Below are 21,943 nucleotides of genomic sequence, written 5' to 3'. Positions count from 1 at the left end.
ATAATTATATACAGGAGATGTCCAGGTTATACCGGCTGTACATATATAATTATATACAGGAGATGCCAGGTTATACCGGCTGTACATATATAATTATATACAGGAGATGTCCAGGTTATACCGGCTGTACATATATAATTATATACAGGAGATGCCAGGTTATACCGGCTGTACATATATAAATATATACAGGAGATGCCCAGGTTATACCAGCTGTGCATATATAATTATATACAGGAGATGCCCAGGTTATACCAGCTGTACATATATAATTATATACAGGAGATGCCCAGGTTATACCGGCTGTACATATATAATTATATACAGGAGATGCCAGGTTATACCGGCTGTACATATATAATTATATACAGGAGATGTCTAGGTTATACCAGCTGTACATATATAATTATATACAGGAGATGCCAGGTTATACCGGCTGTACATATATAATTATATACAGGAGATGCCAGGTTATACCGGCTGTACATATATAATTATATACAGGAGATGTCCAGGTTATACCGGCTGTACATATATAATTATATACAGGAGATGCCAGGTTATACCGGCTGTACATATATAATTATATACAGGAGATGTCCAGGTTATACCGGCTGTACATATATAATTATATACAGGAGATGCCAGGTTATACCGGCTGTACATATATAATTATATACAGGAGATGCCCAGGTTATACCAGCTGTGCATATATAATTATATACAGGAGATGCCCAGGTTATACCAGCTGTACATATATAATTATATACAGGAGATGCCCAGGTTATACCGGCTGTACATATATAATTATATACAGGAGATGCCAGGTTATACCAGCTGTACATATATAATTATATACAGGAGATGCCCAGGTTATACCAGCTGTACATATATAATTATATACAGGAGATGCCCAGGTTATACCAGCTGTACATATATAATTATATACAGGAGATGTCCAGGTTTTACCGGCTGTACATATATAATTATATACAGGAGATGCCAGGTTATACCGGCTGTACATATATAATTATATACAGGAGATGTCCAGGTTATACCGGCTGTACATATATAATTATATACAGGAGATGCCAGGTTATACCGGCTGTACATATATAATTATATACAGGAGATGCCAGGTTATACCGGCTGTACATATATAATTATATACAGGAGATGCCCAGGTTATACCAGCTGTACATATATAATTATATACAGGAGATGCCCAGGTTATACCGGCTGTACATATATAATTATATACAGGAGATGCCCAGGTTATACCGGCTGTACATATATAATTATATACAGGAGATACCCAGGTTATACCATCTGTACATATATAATTATATACAGGAGATACCCAGGTTATACCAGCTGTACATATATAATTATATACAGGAGATGCCCAGGTTATACCGGCTGTACATATATAATTATATACAGGAGATGCCCAGGTTATACCAGCTGTACATATATAATTATATACAGGAGATGTCCAGGTTATACCAGCTGTACATATATAATTATATACAGGAGATGCCCGGGTTATACCGGCTGTACATATATAATTATATACAGGAGATGCCCAGGTTATACCGGCTGTACATATATAATTATATACAGGAGACACCCAGGTTATACCGGCTGTACATATATAATTATATACAGGAGATGCCCAGGTTATACCGGCTGTACATATATAATTATATACAGGAGATGCCCATGTTATACCAGCTGTACATATATAATTATATACAGGAGATGCCAGGTTATACCAGCTGTACATATATAATTATATACAGGAGATGCCAGGTTATACCGGCTGTACATATATAATTATATACAGGAGATGTCCAGGTTATACCAGCTGTACATATATAATTATATACAGGAGATGCCAGGTTATACCGGCTGTACATATATAATTATATACAGGAGATGTCCAGGTTATACCGGCTGTACATATATGATTATATACAGGAGATGCCAGGTTATACCGGCTGTACATATATAATTATATACAGGAGATGTCCATGTTATACCGGCTGTACATATATAATTATATACAGGAGATGCCAGGTTATACCGGCTGTACATATATAATTATATACAGGAGATGCCCAGGTTATACCAGCTGTGCATATATAATTATATACAGGAGATGCCCAGGTTATACCAGCTGTACATATATAATTATATACAGGAGATGCCCAGGTTATACCGGCTGTACATATATAATTATATACAGGAGATGCCAGGTTATACCGGCTGTACATATATAATTATATACAGGAGATGTCTAGGTTATACCAGCTGTACATATATAATTATATACAGGAGATGCCAGGTTATACCGGCTGTACATATATAATTATATACAGGAGATGCCCAGGTTATACCGGCTGTACATATATAATTATATACAGGAGATGTCCAGGTTATACCAGCTGTACATATATAATTATATACAGGAGATGCCAGGTTATACCAGCTGTACATATATAATTATATACAGGAGATGCCCAGGTTATACCAGCTGTGCATATATAATTATATACAGGAGATGCCCAGGTTATACCGGCTGTACATATATAATTATATACAGGAGATGCCCAGGTTATACCAGCTGTACATATATAATTATATACAGGAGATGCCCAGGTTATACCGGCTGTACATATATAATTATATACAGGAGATGTCCAGGTTATACCGGCTGTACATATATAATTATATACAGGAGATGCCAGGTTATACCGGCTGTACATATATAATTATATACAGGAGATGCCCAGGTTATACCGGCTGTACATATATAATTATATACAGGAGATGCCCAGGTTATACCGGCTGTACATATATAATTATATACAGGAGATGCCAGGTTATACCGGCTGTACATATATAATTATATACAGGAGATGTCCAGGTTATACCAGCTGTACATATATAATTATATACAGGAGATGCCCATGTTATACCAGCTGTACATATATAATTATATACCGGAGATGCCCAGGTTATATTGGCTGTACATATATGATTATATACAGGAGATGTCCAGGTTATACCAGCTGTACATATAGAATTATATACAGAAGATACCCAGGTTATACCAGCTGTACATATATAATTATATACAGGAGATGCCAGGTTATATTGGCTGTACATATATGATTATATACAGGAGATGTCCAGGTTATACCAGCTGTACATATAGAATTATATACAGAAGATACATTATATACAGAAGATACCCAGGTTATACCAGCTGTACATATATAATTATATACAGGAAATGCCCAGGTTATACCAGCTGTACATATATAATTATATACAGGAGATGTCCAGGTTATACCGGCTGTACATATATAATTATATACAGGAGATGCCCAGGTTATACCAGCTGTACATATATAATTATATACAGGAGATGCCCAGGTTATACCAGCTGTACATATATAATTATATACAGAAGATGCCCAGGTTATACCAGCTGTACATATATAATTATATACAGGAGATGCCCAGGTTATACCGGCTGTACATATATAATTATATACAGGAAATGCCCAGGTTATACCGGCTGTACATATATAATTATATACAGGAGATGCCCAGGTTATACCAGCTGTGTATATATAATTATATACAGGAGATACCCAGGTTATACCAGCTGTACATATATAATTATATACAGGAGATGTCCAGGTTATACCAGCTGTACATATATAATTATATACAGGAGATGCCAGGTTATACCGGCTGTACATATATAATTATATACAGGAGATATCCAGGTTATACCGGCTGTACATATATAATTATATACAGGAGATGCCCAGGTTATACCAGCTGTACATATATAATTATATACAGGAGATGCCCAGGTTATACCAGCTGTGTATATATAATTATATACAGGAGATACCCAGGTTATACCAGCTGTACATATATAATTATATACAGGAGATGCCCAGGTTATACCAGCTGTACATATATAATTATATACAGGAGGTGTCCGGGTTATACCAGCTGTACATATATAATTATATACAGGAGATGCACAGGTTATACCAGCTGTACATATATAATTATATACAGGAGGTGTCCAGGTTATACCAGCTGTACATATATAATTATATACAGGAGATGCCTGAGTTATACCAGCTGTACATATATAATTATACACAGGAGATGCCCAGGTTATACCAGCTGTACATATATAATTATATACAGGAGATGCCCAGGTTATACCAGCTGTACATATATAATTATATACAGGAGGTGTCCAGGTTATACCAGCTGTACATATATAATTATATACAGGAGATGCCCAGGTTATACCGGCTGTACATATATAATTATATACAGGAGATGTCCAGGTTATACCGGCTGTACATATATAATTATATACAGGAGATGTCCAGGTTATACCAGCTGTACATATATAATTATATACAGGAGATGCCCAGGTTATACCAGCTGTACATATATAATTATATACAGGAGGTGTCCGGGTTATACCAGCTGTACATATATAATTATATACAGGAGATGCACAGGTTATACCAGCTGTACATATATAATTATATACAGGAGGTGTCCAGGTTATACCAGCTGTACATATATAATTATATACAGGAGATGCCTGAGTTATACCAGCTGTACATATATAATTATACACAGGAGATGCCCAGGTTATACCAGCTGTACATATATAATTATATACAGGAGATGCCCAGGTTATACCAGCTGTACATATATAATTATATACAGGAGGTGTCCAGGTTATACCAGCTGTACATATATAATTATATACAGGAGATGCCCAGGTTATACCGGCTGTACATATATAATTATATACAGGAGATGCCCAGGTTATACCAGCTGTACACATATAATTATATACAGGAGATGCCCAGGTTATACCAGCTGTACATATATAATTATATACAGGAGATGCTCAGGTTATACCAGCTGTACATATATAATTATATACAGGAGATGTCCAGGTTATACCAGCTGTACATATATAATTATATACAGGAGATGCCCAGGTTATACCGGCTGTACATATATAATTATATACAGGAGATGCCCAGGTTATACCGGCTGTACATATATAATTATATACAGGAGATGCCCGGGTTATACCGGCTGTACATATATAATTATATACAGGAGATGCCCAGGTTATACCGGCTGTACATATATAATTATATACAGGAGATGCCCAGGTTATACCGGCTGTACATATATAATTATATACAGGAGATGCCCAGGTTATACCGGCTGTACATATATAATTATATACAGGAGATGCCCAGGTTATACCGGCTGTACATATATAATTATATACAGGAGATGCCCAGGTTATACCAGCTGTACATATATAATTATATACAGGAGAGGCCCAGGTTATACCAGCTGTACATATATAATTATATACAGGAGATGCCCAGGTTATACCAGCTGTACGTATATAATTATATACAGGAGAGGCCCAGGTTATACCAGCTGTACATATATAATTATATACAGGAGATGCCCAGGTTATACCGGCTGTACATATATAATTATATACAGGAGATGCCCAGGTTATACCAGCTGTACATATATAATTATATACAGGAGATGCCCAGGTTATACCAGCTGTACATATATAATTATATACAGGAGATGCCCAGGTTATACCGGCTGTACATATATAATTATATACAGGAGATGCCCAGGTTATACCAGCTGTACATATATAATTATATACAGGAGATGCCCAGGTTATACCAGCTGTACATATATAATTATATACAGGAGATGCCCAGGTTATACCAGCTGTACATATATAATTATATACAGGAGATGCCAGGTTATACCAGCTGTACATATATAATTATATACAGGAGATGCCCAGGTTATACCAGCTGTACATATATAATTATATACAGGAGATGCCCAGGTTATACCAGCTGTACATATATAATTATATACAGGAGATGCCCAGGTTATACCAGCTGTACATATATAATTATATACAGGAGATGCCCAGGTTATACCAGCTGTACATATATAATTATACACAGGAGATGCCCAGGTTATACCAGCTGTACATATATAATTATATACAGGAGATGCCCAGGTTATACCGGCTGTACATATATACTGTATATACAGGAGATGCCCAGGTTATACCGGCCGTACATATATAATTATATACAGGAGATGCCCAGGTTATACCAGCTGTACATATATAATTATATACAGGAGATGCCCAGGTTATACCAGCTGTACATATATAATTATATACAGGAGATGCCCAGGTTATACCGGCTGTACATATATAATTATATACAGGAGATGCCCAGGTTATACCAGCTGTACATATATAATTATATACAGGAGATGCCCAGGTTATACCAGCTGTACATATATAATTATATACAGGAGATGCCCAGGTTATACCAGCTGTACATATATAATTATATACAGGAGATGCCCAGGTTATACCAGCTGTACATATATAATTATACACAGGAGATGCCCAGGTTATACCAGCTGTACATATATAATTATATACAGGAGATGCCCAGGTTATACCAGCTGTACATATATAATTATACACAGGAGATGCCCAGGTTATACCAGCTGTACATATATAATTATATACAGGAGATGCCCAGGTTATACCAGCTGTACATATATAATTATATACAGGAGATGCCCAGGTTATACCAGCTGTACATATATAATTATATACAGGAGATGCCCAGGTTATACCAGCTGTACATATATAATTATATACAGGAGATGCCCAGGTTATACCAGCTGTACATATATAATTATACACAGGAGATGCCCAGGTTATACCAGCTGTACATATATAATTATATACAGGAGATGCCCAGGTTATACCAGCTGTACATATATAATTATATACAGGAGATGCCCAGGTTATACCAGCTGTACATATATAATTATATACAGGAGATGCCCAGGTTATACCAGCTGTACATATATAATTATACACAGGAGATGCCCAGGTTATACCAGCTGTACATATATAATTATATACAGGAGATGCCCAGGTTATACCGGCTGTACATATATACTGTATATACAGGAGATGCCCAGGTTATACCGGCCGTACATATATAATTATATACAGGAGATGCCCAGGTTATACCAGCTGTACATATATAATTATATACAGGAGATGCCCAGGTTATACCAGCTGTACATATATAATTATATACAGGAGATGCCCAGGTTATACCGGCTGTACATATATAATTATATACAGGAGATGCCCAGGTTATACCAGCTGTACATATATAATTATATACAGGAGATGCCCAGGTTATACCAGCTGTACATATATAATTATATACAGGAGATGCCCAGGTTATACCAGCTGTACATATATAATTATATACAGGAGATGCCCAGGTTATACCAGCTGTACATATATAATTATACACAGGAGATGCCCAGGTTATACCAGCTGTACATATATAATTATATACAGGAGATGGCCAGGTTATACCAGCTGTACATATATAATTATACACAGGAGATGTCCAGGTTATACCAGCTGTACATATATAATTATATACAGGAGATACCCAGGTTATACCAGCTGTACATATATAATTATATACAGGAGATGCCCAGGTTATACCAGCTGTACATATATGGCGCGCTGTCCGCTCAGTGAGTGGCTCCCTTTGTGACTGTGTGGTGTGCACGGTATGGCGGTACGTATGGCCACATCAGAGCCCCCACATTCCTGGCTTGGCGTGGATTACATAGGTGCAGCTCCAGGAATGTAATATTTGACGTGTGTTTTGACGTTTTCGGGCCGGGCCGCTGCTCCCTCGTCTTCACCTTTTCAGTCTCCGCCAGGACTCGGGGCTATTTTGTTGTCTCCCTCAGTGCTGCCTCCTCGACTGGAGCAGTAAAGGTCAGCGGGGGCCTGTGCAGTGTGGACATGAGCGGCCCTGGTGAGCTGGTGTCACTGCGCCCCTCACTCATCACTGTCCTTCTGTTATCCCACCCTCCACATTCATTATTCCTGGACGCCTTCATACCACCACTCATCAGTGTGCAAATAGCGGGGGAGTCTGCTGTATTCCAGACCTGCACATCTCTGCCCCATATTGGCAGCGTGACCGCCCGCTACACCTTTTGTGCACATCATGCATCTATTGGAACCATAGCGCTGATCGGTTCCAAATTGGACTTTGGCCGGAAATAGTCTTTTCCAGGTGGACTTTATGCATTTTGCATTTTCTTGCACATTTCAAGTCTCTCAGGGCAGGAACGTTGCATCCTGGATGTAGATATTGTAGATATTGCAGCCACTGCCCCCCAGGAGCAATGTATACCAGTGGGGTCCGGGTCTAATCCGCAGAAGTTCTCTGTTCATTCATACCAAGCGTTCGGCTCTATAGGACCACGCTATATGCACGCTCGTGCACATTTCAAGTCACCCAGGGCAGGAGCGTCAGCATCCTGGATGTAGTTATTGCAGCCACAGCCCCCCAGGAGCAATGTATAGCAGGGGGGGGCTGGGTCTGATCAGCAAAAGTTCTCTGCTCGTTCATACCAAGCATTTGGCTCTTTAGGACTCCACCGTATGCACGCTCATGCACATTTCAAGTCACCCAGGACAGGAATGTCACATCCTGGATGTAGATATTGCAGCCACAGCCCCCCAAGAACAATGTATACTAATGGGGTCCGAGTCTAATCAGCAGAGGTTCTCTGCTCATTCATACCATGCTTCCGCTCTGTAGGGCCCCGCCATATACACGCTCATGCACAATAGTGGGCGCTTGTGTCCTGGCACTTGTGGCTTGAGGTCTGGAGACCCCCTTCGGTCCCCCCATATAATATTCCAGAACCTCTGATCTTTTGTGACACAATTACACAATGAACTTTTATAATTTTTTTGCTTTTTGATGCAGGATATCAGACTTTCTTGTTTTTGTGACCAGATTGCTGATCTCCGGTGTATTTTAGGTAGAAGGTCACCGGAATCGCTGATAACAGAGGGCACTAGCACACAGATATGTAGGTGCTAAGCCGCGCTCCTTCTCTATATGGCTCTATATTTAGCCGGCGTTATCGCTTGTGTGCTCAGTGTCACTGAGGAAGCGCTGCGCCTGTTTGTTCTCAGCCACAGATTAATATTCCTTCCCTGTATGTAATTCCCGTCCTCGCCTCCTAGAAAGTCCCGGATCATTTGCCCTTTATTATGAATCAGTAGCTGCGTGTCGGGAGCAGGCGCAGGGTCAGATCTGGGTGACGGTAGGTTCACATAGAGGTGAAGACGGAGGCACGGCCTGACTCAGCGCCCACTGCACAACATGTGCACACAGATATTTACACACATCATCCACCCTTCACCCCAGCACCGGCGCTGTCAGTGTGCACAGCAAGGCTCCACGCTGCTGACGTACGCCCGGCACTGATCAGTACCATAGTGGCTGAGCTTTATTATAGGGTCCTATGTGGTGTCCATACAGTGGTCCATGTGTTCAAGACACTATTGAAGTGTCCGAATTACACTCTGTTTTGTCCGTCATCCTATGATGTCTCTGTACAGTGGTCTGTATTGTGCGGGGTCCTGTGAGGTGTCTGTACAGTGGTCTGTATTGTGCGGGGTCCTGTGATGTCTCTGTACAGTGGTCTGTATTGTGCGGGGTCCTGTGATGTCTCTGTACAGTGGTCTGTATTGTGCGGGGTCCTGTGATGTCTCTGTACAGTGGTCTGTATTGTGCGGGGTCCTGTGATGTCTCTGTACAGTGGTCTGTATTGTGCGGGGTCCTGTGATGTCTCTGTACAGTGGTCTGTATTGTGTGGGATCTTGTGAGGTCTCTGTACAGTGGTCTGTATTGTGTGGGATCTTGTGAGGTCTCTGTACAGTGGTCTGTATTGTGTGGGATCTTGTGAGGTCTCTGTACAGTGGTCTGTATTGTGAAGGGTCCTGTGAGGTCTGTACAGTGGTCTGTATTGTGCGGGGTCCTGTGATGTCTCTGTACAGTGGTCTGTATTGTGCGGGGTCCTGTGATGTCTCTGTACAGTGGTCTGTATTGTGCGGGGTCCTGTGATGTCTCTGTACAGTGGTCTGTATTGTGCGGGGTCCTGTGAGGTGTCTGTACAGTGCTCTGTATTGTGCGGGGTCCTGTGAGGTGTCTGTACAGTGGTCTGTATTGTGCGGGGTCCTGTGAGGTGTCTGTACAGTGGTCTGTATTGTGCGGGGTCCTGTGATGTCTCTGTACAGTGGTCTGTACTGTGCGGGGTCCTGTGATGTCTCTGTACAGTGGTCTGTATTGTGCGGGGTCCTGTGAGGTCTGTACAGTGGTCTGTATTGTGAAGGGTCCTGTGACGTCTGTACAGTGGTCTGTATTGTGCGGGGTCCTGTGAGGTCTCTGTACAGTGGTCTGTATTGTGCGGGGTCCTGTGAGGTGTCTGTACAGTGGTCTGTATTGTGCGGGGTCCTGTGAGGTGTCTGTACAGTGGTCTGTACTGTGCGGGGTCCTGTGATGTCTCTGTACAGTGGTCTGTATCATGCGGGGTCCTGTGATGTCTCTGTACAGTGGTCTGTATTGTGAAGGGTCCTGTGAGGTCTGTACAGTGGTCTGTATTGTGCGGGGTCCTGTGATGTCTCTGTACAGTGGTCTGTACTGTGCGGGGTCCTGTGATGTCTCTTTACAGTGGTCTGTATTGTGCGGGGTCCTGTGATGTCTCTGTACAGTGGTCTGTTTTGTGTAGGGTCCTGTGAGGTCTGTACAGTGGTCTGTATTGTGCGGGGTCCTGTGAGGTCTCTGTACAGTGGTCTGTATTGTGCGGGGTCCTGTGATGTCTCTGTACAGTGGTCTGTATTGTGCAGGGTCCTGTGAGGTGTCTGTACAATGGTCTGTATTGTGTGGGGTCCTGTGAGGTCTGTACAGTGGTCTGTATTGTGCGGGGTTCTGTGATGTCTCTGTACAGTGGTCTGTATTGTGCGGGGTCCTGTGATGTCTCTGTACAGTGGTCTGTATTGTGCGGGGTCCTGTGATGTCTCTGTACAGTGGTCTGTATTGTTCGGGGTCTGTGGTCTGTATTGTGCGGGGTCCTGTGAGGTGTCTGTACAGTGGTCTGTATTGTGTGGGGTCCTGTGAGGTGTCTGTACAGTGGTCTGTACTGTGCGGGGTCCTGTGATGTCTCTGTACAGTGGTCTGTATTGTTCGGGGTCTGTGGTCTGTATTGTGCGGGGTCCTGTGAGGTGTCTGTACAGTGGTCTGTATTGTGTGGGGTCCTGTGAGGTGTCTGTACAGTGGTCTGTACTGTGCGGGGTCCTGTGATGTCTCTGTACAGTGGTCTGTACTGTGCGGGTCCTGTGATGTCTCTGTACAGTGGTCTGTATTGTGCGGGGTCCTGTGAGGTGTCTGTACAGTGGTCTGTACTGTGCGGGGTCCTGTGATGTCTCTGTACAGTGGTCTGTATTGTGCGGGGTCCTGTGATGTCTCTGTACAGTGGTCTGTACTGTGCGGGTCCTGTGATGTCTCTGTACAGTGGTCTGTATTGTGCGGGGTCCTGTGATGTCTCTGTACAGTGGTCTGTATTGTGCGGGGTCCTGTGATGTCTCTGTACAGTGGTCTGTATTGTGCGGGGTCCTGTGATGTCTCTGTACAGTGGTCTGTATTGTGCAGGGTATGTGTGTCATGGCATGCTTGCGGGCTCTGCCATCTTGCCGTCCTCTCACAGTAAGCACGGTTGTGGTACGCCGCTCGTCTGCGGTGGCTGGGCGTCCGGCTGTGGCATTTGGCGGTGTGAGTGACAGCCGTCACCTCCGCCCGTCCTCGGCTGCTATGTTAATCCTCTGCTCACACTGGCTGTGGGTGAGTACATTCCTGTGTGAGTGTCCCGTCACGTCTGATGTACGGGGCCCGGGCCGCGCTGGAGACGGCAGGAATGAAAGCATTAATAGTATTTGCATATTTTGTATTGGAATCTTCCCCAGAAGGTGCAGACTGAAATCCCCTCCCCCCTGACATTGTGCATGCCGGTGCACTTGGGGTTTGTTTTTGGCAGTTTTTTTTTTTTCCTTTTACTTTGAAGGTGAAAAGTTTAAGTGGATTATTCAGTGGAGTCTTCCACGCGGCGGCCGTCTTAGGGACACCGGGGTGGGGGGAAATGGGTCCTGGATCATACACTGGCCTGCCACCCTGGCCTTCACATTGTGTGGGCATATTTGGCAAGGGTATGATGACTTCCCCAAGCACGGGGCGGGGGGATGAAGCAGGCATTCGTAATTGGCACAGACTCCACCTATGTGTAGTGACGGTCTGGGCCTGACGGCAGCCGTCACCTTCTCCCTCCGGATGATAAATCTTTGTTTTAAGGGATGGATGATACGGGAGGAATCCCGGCATTGTAGGGCAGTGTTCACATTATGTCTCTGTCTTTCTCTACAGCTATTGGATCTTTTCATTAAATGGGACTGGTCGACGTACCTGGCGGACTACGGGCAGCCGAACTGTAAATACCTGCGGGTCAACCCCACCACTGCCCTCACCTTGCTAGAGAAGTAAGTCCGACCTAACGCGATGTAGGTTATGTGTCAGCAGCGCGGGGAACACTAATATGGCAGCTCATGGGTAGGTAAAGTCATCAGGGTACTGCGAGATAGAAGACACCTGCAGAAACCATCATGGTACTGAGCGCGATAGAAGCCCGAAGCTCCCCCTATCCCCTGCTGAGCTATACATAACAGCAGAAATCATCAGGGTACTGTGGTATAGAGGATACCTACTGAGGAATAGACACAGAAATCATCAGGGCACTGCGAGATAGATGACACCTACTGAGGAATAGACATAGAAATCATCAGGGCACTGCGAGATAGATGACACCTACTGAGGAATAGACACAGAAATCATCAGGGCACTGCGAGATAGATGACACCTACTGAGGAATAGACACAGAAATCATCAGGGCACTGCGAGATAGATGACACCTACTGAGGAATAGACACAGAAATCATCAGGGCACTGCGAGATAGATGACACCTACTGAGGAATAGATATAGAAATCATCAGGGCACTGCGGGATAGATGACACCTACTGAGGAATAGACATAGAAATCATCAGGGCACTGCGAGATAGATGACACCTACTGAGGAATAGACATAAAAATCATCAGGGCACTGTGGGATAGATGACACCTACTGAGTAATAGAGATAGAAATCATCAGGGCACTGCGGGATAGATGACATCTACTGAGGAATAGACATAGAAATCATCAGGGCACTGCGGGATAGATGACACCTACTGAGGAATAGACATAGAAATCATCAGGGCACTGCGAGATAGATGACACCTACTGAGGAATAGACATAGAAATCATCAGGGCACTGCGAGATAGATGACACCTACTGAGTAATAGATATAGAAATCATCAGGGCACTGCGAGATAGATGACACCTACTGAGTAATAGATATAGAAATCATCAGGGCACTGCGGGATAGATGACACCTACTGAGTAATAGAGATAGAAATCATCAGGGCACTGTGGGATAGATGACACCTACTGAGTAATAGAGATAGAAATCATCAGGGCACTGCGAGATAGATGACACCTACTGAGTAATAGAGATAGAAATCATCAGGGCACTGCGAGATAGATGACACCTACTGAGTAATAGATATAGAAATCATCAGGGCACTGTGGGATAGATGACACCTACTGAGTAATAGAGATAGAAATCATCAGGGCACTGCGGGATAGATGACATCTACTGAGGAATAGACATAGAAATCATCAGGGCACTGCGAGATAGATGACACCTACTGAGGAATAGACATAGAAATCATCAGGGCACTGCGGGATAGATGACACCTACTGAGGAATAGATATAGAAATCATCAGGGCACTGCGAGATAGATGACACCTACTGAGGAATAGATATAGAAATCATCAGGGCACTGCGGGATAGATGACACCTACTGAGTAATAGATATAGAAATCATCAGGGCACTGCGGGATAGATGACACCTACTGAGGAATAGACATAGAAATCATCAGGGCACTGCGGGATAGATGACACCTACTGAGGAATAGACATAGAAATCATCAGGGCACTGCGGGATAGATGACACCTACTGAGGAATAGATATAGAAATCATCAGGGCACTGCGGGATAGATGACACCTACTGAGGAATAGACATAGAAATCATCAGGGCACTGCGGGATAGATGACACCTACTGAGGAATAGATATAGAAATCATCAGGGCACTGCGGGATAGATGACACCTACTGAGGAATAGATATAGAAATCATCAGGGCACTGCGGGATAGATGACACCTATTGAGTAATAGATATAGAAATCATCAGGGCACTGCGAGATAGATGACACCTACTGAGGAATAGATATAGAAATCATCAGGGCACTGCGGGATAGATGACACCTACTGAGGAATAGATATAGAAATCATCAGGGCACTGCGGGATAGATGACACCTACTGAATAATAGACATAGAAATCATCAGGGCACTGCGAGATAGATGACACCTACTGAGTAATAGATATAGAAATCATCAGGGCACTGCGAGATAGATGACACCTACTGAGGAATAGACACAGAAATCATCAGGGCACTGCGAGATAGATGACACCTACTGAGGAATAGATATAGAAATCATCAGGGCACTGCGGGATAGATGACACCTACTGAGGAATAGACATAGAAATCATCAGGGCACTGCGAGATAGATGACACCTACTGAGTAATAGATATAGAAATCATCAGGGCACTGCGGGATAGATGACACCTACTGAGTAATAGATATAGAAATCATCAGGGCACTGCGGGATAGATGACACCTACTGAGTAATAGATATAGAAATCATCAGGGCACTTCGGGATAGATGACACCTACTGAGGAATAGATATAGAAATCATCAGGGCACTGCGGGATAGATGACACCTACTGAGTAATAGATATAGAAATCATCAGGGCACTGCGGGATAGATGACACCTACTGAGTAATAGATATAGAAATCATCAGGGCACTGCGAGATAGATGACACCTACTGAGGAATAGATATAGAAATCATCAGGGCACTGCGGGATAGATGACACCTACTGAGGAATAGATATAGAAATCATCAGGGCACTGCGAGATAGATGACACCTACTGAGTAATAGACATAGAAATCATCAGGGCACTGCGAGATAGATGACACCTACTGAGGAATAGATATAGAAATCATCAGGGCACTGCGAGATAGATGACACCTACTGAGTAATAGACATAGAAATCATCAGGGCACTGCGAGATAGATGACACCTACTGAGTAATAGATATTGAAATCATCAGGGCACTGCGAGATAGATGACACCTACTGAGGAATAGATATAGAAATCATCAGGGCACTGCGGGATAGATGACACCTACTGAGTAATAGACATAGAAATCATCAGGGCACTGCGGGATAGATGACACCTACTGAGTAATAGAGATAGAAATCATCAGGGTACTGCGGGATAGATGACACCTACTGAGTAATAGATATAGAAATCATCAGGGTACTGCGGGATAGATGACACCTACTGAGTAATAGATATAGAAATCATCAGGGCACTGTGGGATAGATGACACCTACTGAGTAATAGAGATAGAAATCATCAGGGCACTGCGAGATAGATGACACCTACTGAGGAATAGATATAGAAATCATCAGGGCACTGCGGGATAGATGACACCTACTGAGTAATAGATATAGAAATCATCAGGGCACTGCGGGATAGATGACACCTACTGAGGAATAGATATAGAAATCATCAGGGCACTGCGGGATAGATGACACCTACTGAGTAATAGATATAGTAATCATCAGGGCACTGCGGGATAGATGACACCTACTGAGGAATAGATATAGAAATCATCAGGGCACTGTGGGATAGATGACACCTACTGAGTAATAGATATAGAAATCATCAGGGCACTGCGGGATAGATGACACCTACTGAGTAATAGATATAGAAATCATCAGGGCACTGCGAGATAGATGACACCTACTGAGGAATAGACACAGAAATCATCAGGGCACTGCGAGATAGATGACACCTACTGAGGAATAGACATAGAAATCATCAGGGCACTGCGAGATAGATGACACCTACTGAGTAATAGAGATAGAAATCATCAGGGCACTGCGAGATAGATGACACCTACCGAGGAATAGACATAGAAATCATCAGGGCACTGCGAGATAGATGACACCTACCGAGAAATAGACATAGAAATCATCAGGGCACTGCGAGATAGATGACACCTACTGAGGAATAGACATTGAAATCATCAGGGCACTGCGAGATAGATGACACCTACTGAGGAATAGACATAGAAATCATCAGGGCACTGCGAGATAGATGACACCTACTGAGGAATAGACATAGAAATCATCAGGGCACTGCGAGATAGATGACACCTACTGAGGAATAGACATAGAAATCATCAGGGCACTGCGAGATAGATGACACCTACTGAGGAATAGACATAGAAATCATCAGGGCACTGCGAGATAGATGACACCTACTGAGGAATAGATATAGAAATCATCAGGGCACTGCGGGATAGATGACACCTACTGAGGAATAGAGATAGAAATCATCTGGGTATTGCGCGATAGTTGACACCTACTGAGTAATAGATATAGAAATCATCAGGGCACTGCGAGATAGATGACACCTACTGAGTAATAGATATAGAAATCATCAGGGCACTGCGAGATAGATGACACCTACTGAGTAATAGATATAGAAATCATCAGGGCACTGCGGGATAGATGACACCTACTGAGTAATAGATCTAGAAATCATCAGGGCACTGCGGGATAGATGACACCTACTGAGTAATAGATCTAGAAATCATCAGGGCACTGCGGGATAGATGACACCTACTGAGGAATAGACATAGAAATCATCAGGGCACTGCGGGATAGATGACACCTACTGAGTAATAGATATAGAAATCATCAGGGCACTGCGGGATAGATGACACCTACTGAGTAATAGATCTAGAAATCATCAGGGCACTGCGAGATAGATGACACCTACTGAGTAATAGATATAGAAATCATCAGGGCACTGCGGGATAGATGACATCTACTGAGTAATAGATCTAGAAATCATCAGGGCACTGCGGGATAGATGACACCTACTGAGTAATAGATATAGAAATCATCAGGGCACTGCGGGATAGATGACACCTACTGAGTAATAGATATAGAAATCATCAGGGCACTGCGGGATAGATGACACCTACTGAGGAATAGATATAGAAATCATCAGGGCACTGCGGGATAGATGACACCTACTGAGTAATAGATATAGAAATCATCAGGGCACTGCGAGATAGATGACACCTACTGAGGAATAGACATTGAAATCATCAGGGCACTGCGAGATAGATGACACCTACCGAGAAATAGACATAGAAATCATCAGGGCACTGCGAGATAGATGACACCTACTGAGGAATAGACATTGAAATCATCAGGGCACTGCGAGATAGATGACACCTACTGAGGAATAGACATAGAAATCATCAGGGCACTGCGAGATAGATGACACCTACTGAGGAATAGACATAGAAATCATCAGGGCACTGCGAGATAGATGACACCTACTGAGGAATAGACATAGAAATCATCAGGGCACTGCGAGATAGATGACACCTACTGAGGAATAGACATAGAAATCATCAGGGCACTGCGAGATAGATGACACCTACTGAGGAATAGATATAGAAATCATCAGGGCACTGCGAGATAGATGACACCTACTGAGGAATAGATATAGAAATCATCAGGGCACTGCGAGATAGATGACACCTACTGAGTAATAGATATAGAAATCATCAGGGCACTGCGGGATAGATGACACCTACTGAGTAATAGATATAGAAATCATCAGGGCACTGCGGGATAGATGACACCTACTGAGTAATAGATATAGAAATCATCAGGGCACTGCGGGATAGATGACACCTACTGAGGAATAGACATAGAAATCATCAGGGCACTGCGGGATAGATGACACCTACTGAGTAATAGATATAGAAATCATCAGGGCACTGCGGGATAGATGACACCTACTGAGTAATAGATCTAGAAATCATCAGGGCACTGCGAGATAGATGACACCTACTGAGTAATAGATATAGAAATCATCAGGGCACTGCGGGATAGATGACATCTACTGAGTAATAGATCTAGAAATCATCAGGGCACTGCGGGATAGATGACACCTACTGAGTAATAGATATAGAAATCATCAGGGCACTGCGGGATAGATGACACCTACTGAGTAATAGATATAGAAATCATCAGGGCACTGCGGGATAGATGACACCTACTGAGTAATAGATATAGAAATCATCAGGGCACTGCGGGATAGATGACATCTACTGAGGAATAGATATAGAAATCATCAGGGCACTGCGGGATAGATGACACCTACTGAGTAATAGATATAGAAATCATCAGGGCACTGCGGGATAGATGACACCTACTGAGTAATAGATATAGAAATCATCAGGGCACTGCGAGATAGATGACACCTACTGAGTAATAGAGATAGAAATCATCAGGGCACTGCGAGATAGATGACACCTACTGAGTAATAGATATAGAAATTGTCACAAACCACCGGGGGGGTCACTCAGAAATCCCCCGCGCTGGCTACCAGTACGTCACAATCGGGGGGTAACAAGTGGGGGTCACCCCTCCTTTATACCTCCCGACCGACAGACAGAGCACGTGACGCGCTCTCTAGCGCCCCTCTTATAGTCAGGCCAATTATGGAATTGCCCGACAATAAGCAAGGAGGCCGCTATACTACTTATGCCGATTATTGAAGGGTCCCCGGTGAGAGTAAGGTATATATTCCCCGACCTCCGCGGGCGGAATATATAAAATCTCCCCGAATCTCACTGGCCTCCCCACAATAATCCTTGGCACAATTCGCTGCCACCAACCGATTTACGGTAACTATTAGCCGAACACACAGACGTGGGATTCAAGATCGAGATAACAGAACAGCCCAAGATTAATTATATAATTTAATCAGCCTAAAGCACACTAGAAACTACAATATATACAATAGGGAATCTACAGAATATACATATGTCAGAGTACAGTTACAATCAAAGCATGGGTTACAAACAGGCATACGCAGTTCCAGCAGTTACCTTGTTGCGTCTGGCCACAGGGGGGCGCTGTACCCAGGTTTCTAGGATCCTTCCCACAGATGTTTCCTACACGTGCCCCCAGCGAAAAGAACACTGGAAAATGGCCGAAGTAGGGTTATCAACCTGGGCAAATCCAGGTCCCCTCCTACCTTCGTGACCTCACAGGGAGCACTGCTCCACCCCTGGCTTGAGTTATGGACAATATCCCAACATGGAATATGGGCCATAACTTTGCCTGGGAGCGTCGTAGGCGGACGCCAACGCTCTCATTGTGACAGCTATGAATTTAGCTACAGAACGAGGGGACTCATGACCTGTCTGCCAGTTCCCCATTGGCTGATATCACGCCTGGGGCATTTCCCAATGTCCTGCTCCCATAAAAAGGGTGTGCCGGCATCGTCCGCATGCGGAGACACCATTTTTATGGTTGCCATATTTATCGGAAATATGGCTTGCGAGATATGAACCATTTTTTACTGGAGTCGTTCTGTCTGGCTAGTTCCATAGCCTTGCTAATTAGCTAGCAGCCCCCACTACAGGGTCACGGCAGGGAGTCATCCTGTGTCCATTGTCCCTAAGCCACCTAATTTCCATATCACAGGACATGGCCATGGAGGTGTAAGTGGAACACTGAGAACAAGAAGGGAGGGGGCACTGCCAGGGAGTGATGAGGGATTATGACTGGAGTCATAATTCATCTTCATATCCCGGGATTTGCCTCACACCTCCCCCCTTTTGAGGGCGCTAGGGGGCAGCACACTCCGGTGTTCCCCCGTGCGCCCGTCCGCGACCTCTCCTTGTCGGGACAGCCCGTCTGCGTTACCGTGGTCACGGCCCCTTTTGTGGCGAATGGTGAAGTTGTATTGCTGGAGCGCAAGGCTCCATCGCAACAATCGCCCATTCGTCCCAGAGACGGTGTGCAACCAGCTGAGGGGATTGTGGTCCGTCTCCACGATGAAGTGGCGCCCGTATAGATAGGGTTGCAGACGCTGCAGGGCCCACACTATGGCCAGGCACTCCTTCTCCATCGTGGAATAGGCAACTTCCCTTGGTAACAGCTTCCTGCTCAGGTACAAGACTGGGTGCTCTTGGCTCGCAGAGTCCACCTGGCTGAGCACCGCACCGAGGCCGAAGTCACTGGCGTCGGTCTGTACTACAAACGGCCGCGTGAAGTCGGCTGCCTGTAGCACGGGCGGGCTGGACAGGGCGTCCTTTAGGGCCCGGAAGGCTGTCTCGCAGTCCATTGTCCAATCGACTGCAGAGGGCAGCTTCTTCTTGGTGAGGTCCGTCAAGGGCTTTGCCAGGCTACTATAGCATGGAACAAACCTCCTATAGTACCCAGCGGTCCCCAAGAAGGACATCACCTGCTTCTTGGTCCTGGGGGTGGGCCAGGATGCGATGGCTTCCACTTTCTCAGGCTCGGGCTTCAGTGTTCTCCCACCTACCCGGTGACCGAGGTACTGGACCTCGCTCATGGCCAGCTGACACTTTCCCGGCTTGATGGTCAAACCTGCCCGGTGGATCCGCCTGAGCACCTGTGCTAGATGCTCTAGGTGGTCCTCCCAGGTGGGACTGAAGACGGCAATGTCATCCAGGTACGCGGCCGCGTACCCTTCAAGTCCCTTGAGCAGGGTGTTGACCATCCGCTGGAAAGTGGCAGGGGCATTCCTCATCCCGAATGGCATCACCGTGGACTCGTACAGTCCAAATGGGGTAATAAAGGCAGAGCGTTCCCTGGCCTTGCGAGTCAGGGGGATCTGCCAATATCCCCGGCTCAGATCCATGATGGTCAGGTACTGAGCCCCGGCCAACTGATCGAGCAGGTCATCGATGCGTGGCATTGGGTACGCATCGGCGACCGTGACCGCATTGAGCCCCCTGTAGTCCACGCAGAACCGAGTGGTTCGGTCCTTCTTAGGGACGAGGACTACAGGCGAGGCCCAAGCGCTGTTGGATGCCTGGATCACCCCCAGCTTCAGCATCTCGTCAATCTCCTGGCGCATGTGTTGCTGCACCTCCAGGGAGACCCGATATGCTGAACGCCGGATCGGGGGATGATCCCCAGTGTCCACGTGATGGACAGCCAAGTCAGTCCTTCCGGGCTGGTTGGTAAACAACCCCCGGAAGGGGTGTAGGGTGGCCCACAGCTGGGACCGTTGGTCCTCCAAGAGCTGGTGGCCAACCTCCACATCCTCAATGGATCCGCCTGCCCTAACCTGGGCTAGCATATCCAAGAGGGTTTCCGCTTCTCCCTCCTCGGGCAGGTTGCACACGGGGAGCGCACATGCCTCCCGCTCATGATGTGCCTTCATCATGTTCACATGGAAGGGCTTCCGCCTTCCACGGGCAGGGTCCAGGGTGACCAGGTACGTCACAGGGTTGAGCTGCTGGTACACGAGGTATGGGCCTTCCCAGGCTGCCTGAAGCTTGTCCTGTGGTACGGGGACCAGTACCCACACCTTTTGACCCACTTGGTAGGTCCTCTCACAAGCGTTCTGGTCGTACCAACGCTTCTGATCGGCCTGGGCTTGAGCCATATTGTCGTGTACCAGTTGCGTCAAGGCCTGCATTTTGTCCCGGAAGCGCACGACATACTCGATAACCGACACTCCAGGGGTGGCCAAATCCCCTTCCCAAGCCTCTTTCACCAGAGCCAGGGGGCCCCGCACACGTCGCCCGTACAGGAGCTCAAAC

At 44.7% G+C, this 21,943-nt stretch overlaps 1 protein-coding gene across 2 annotated transcripts in view; it reads left to right on the top strand.

Annotated features, from left to right (window-relative positions):
• EXOC6B (exocyst complex component 6B) overlaps positions 1–21,943 on the top strand; it is a 299,724-nt gene that overhangs the window by 252,799 nt on the left and 24,982 nt on the right. For both annotated transcript variants that reach the window (XM_075346201.1, XM_075346210.1), the window contains one exon: positions 12,462–12,574. In XM_075346201.1, coding sequence (XP_075202316.1) covers positions 12,462–12,574 — 113 coding nt within the window. The remainder of the gene's footprint in view (positions 1–12,461; positions 12,575–21,943) is intronic.

Source organism: Anomaloglossus baeobatrachus, chromosome 1 (assembly GCF_048569485.1).
Source record: "Anomaloglossus baeobatrachus isolate aAnoBae1 chromosome 1, aAnoBae1.hap1, whole genome shotgun sequence".
NCBI lineage: Eukaryota > Metazoa > Chordata > Amphibia > Anura > Aromobatidae > Anomaloglossus > Anomaloglossus baeobatrachus.
This window is presented reverse-complemented; position numbering and strand designations above follow the sequence as displayed.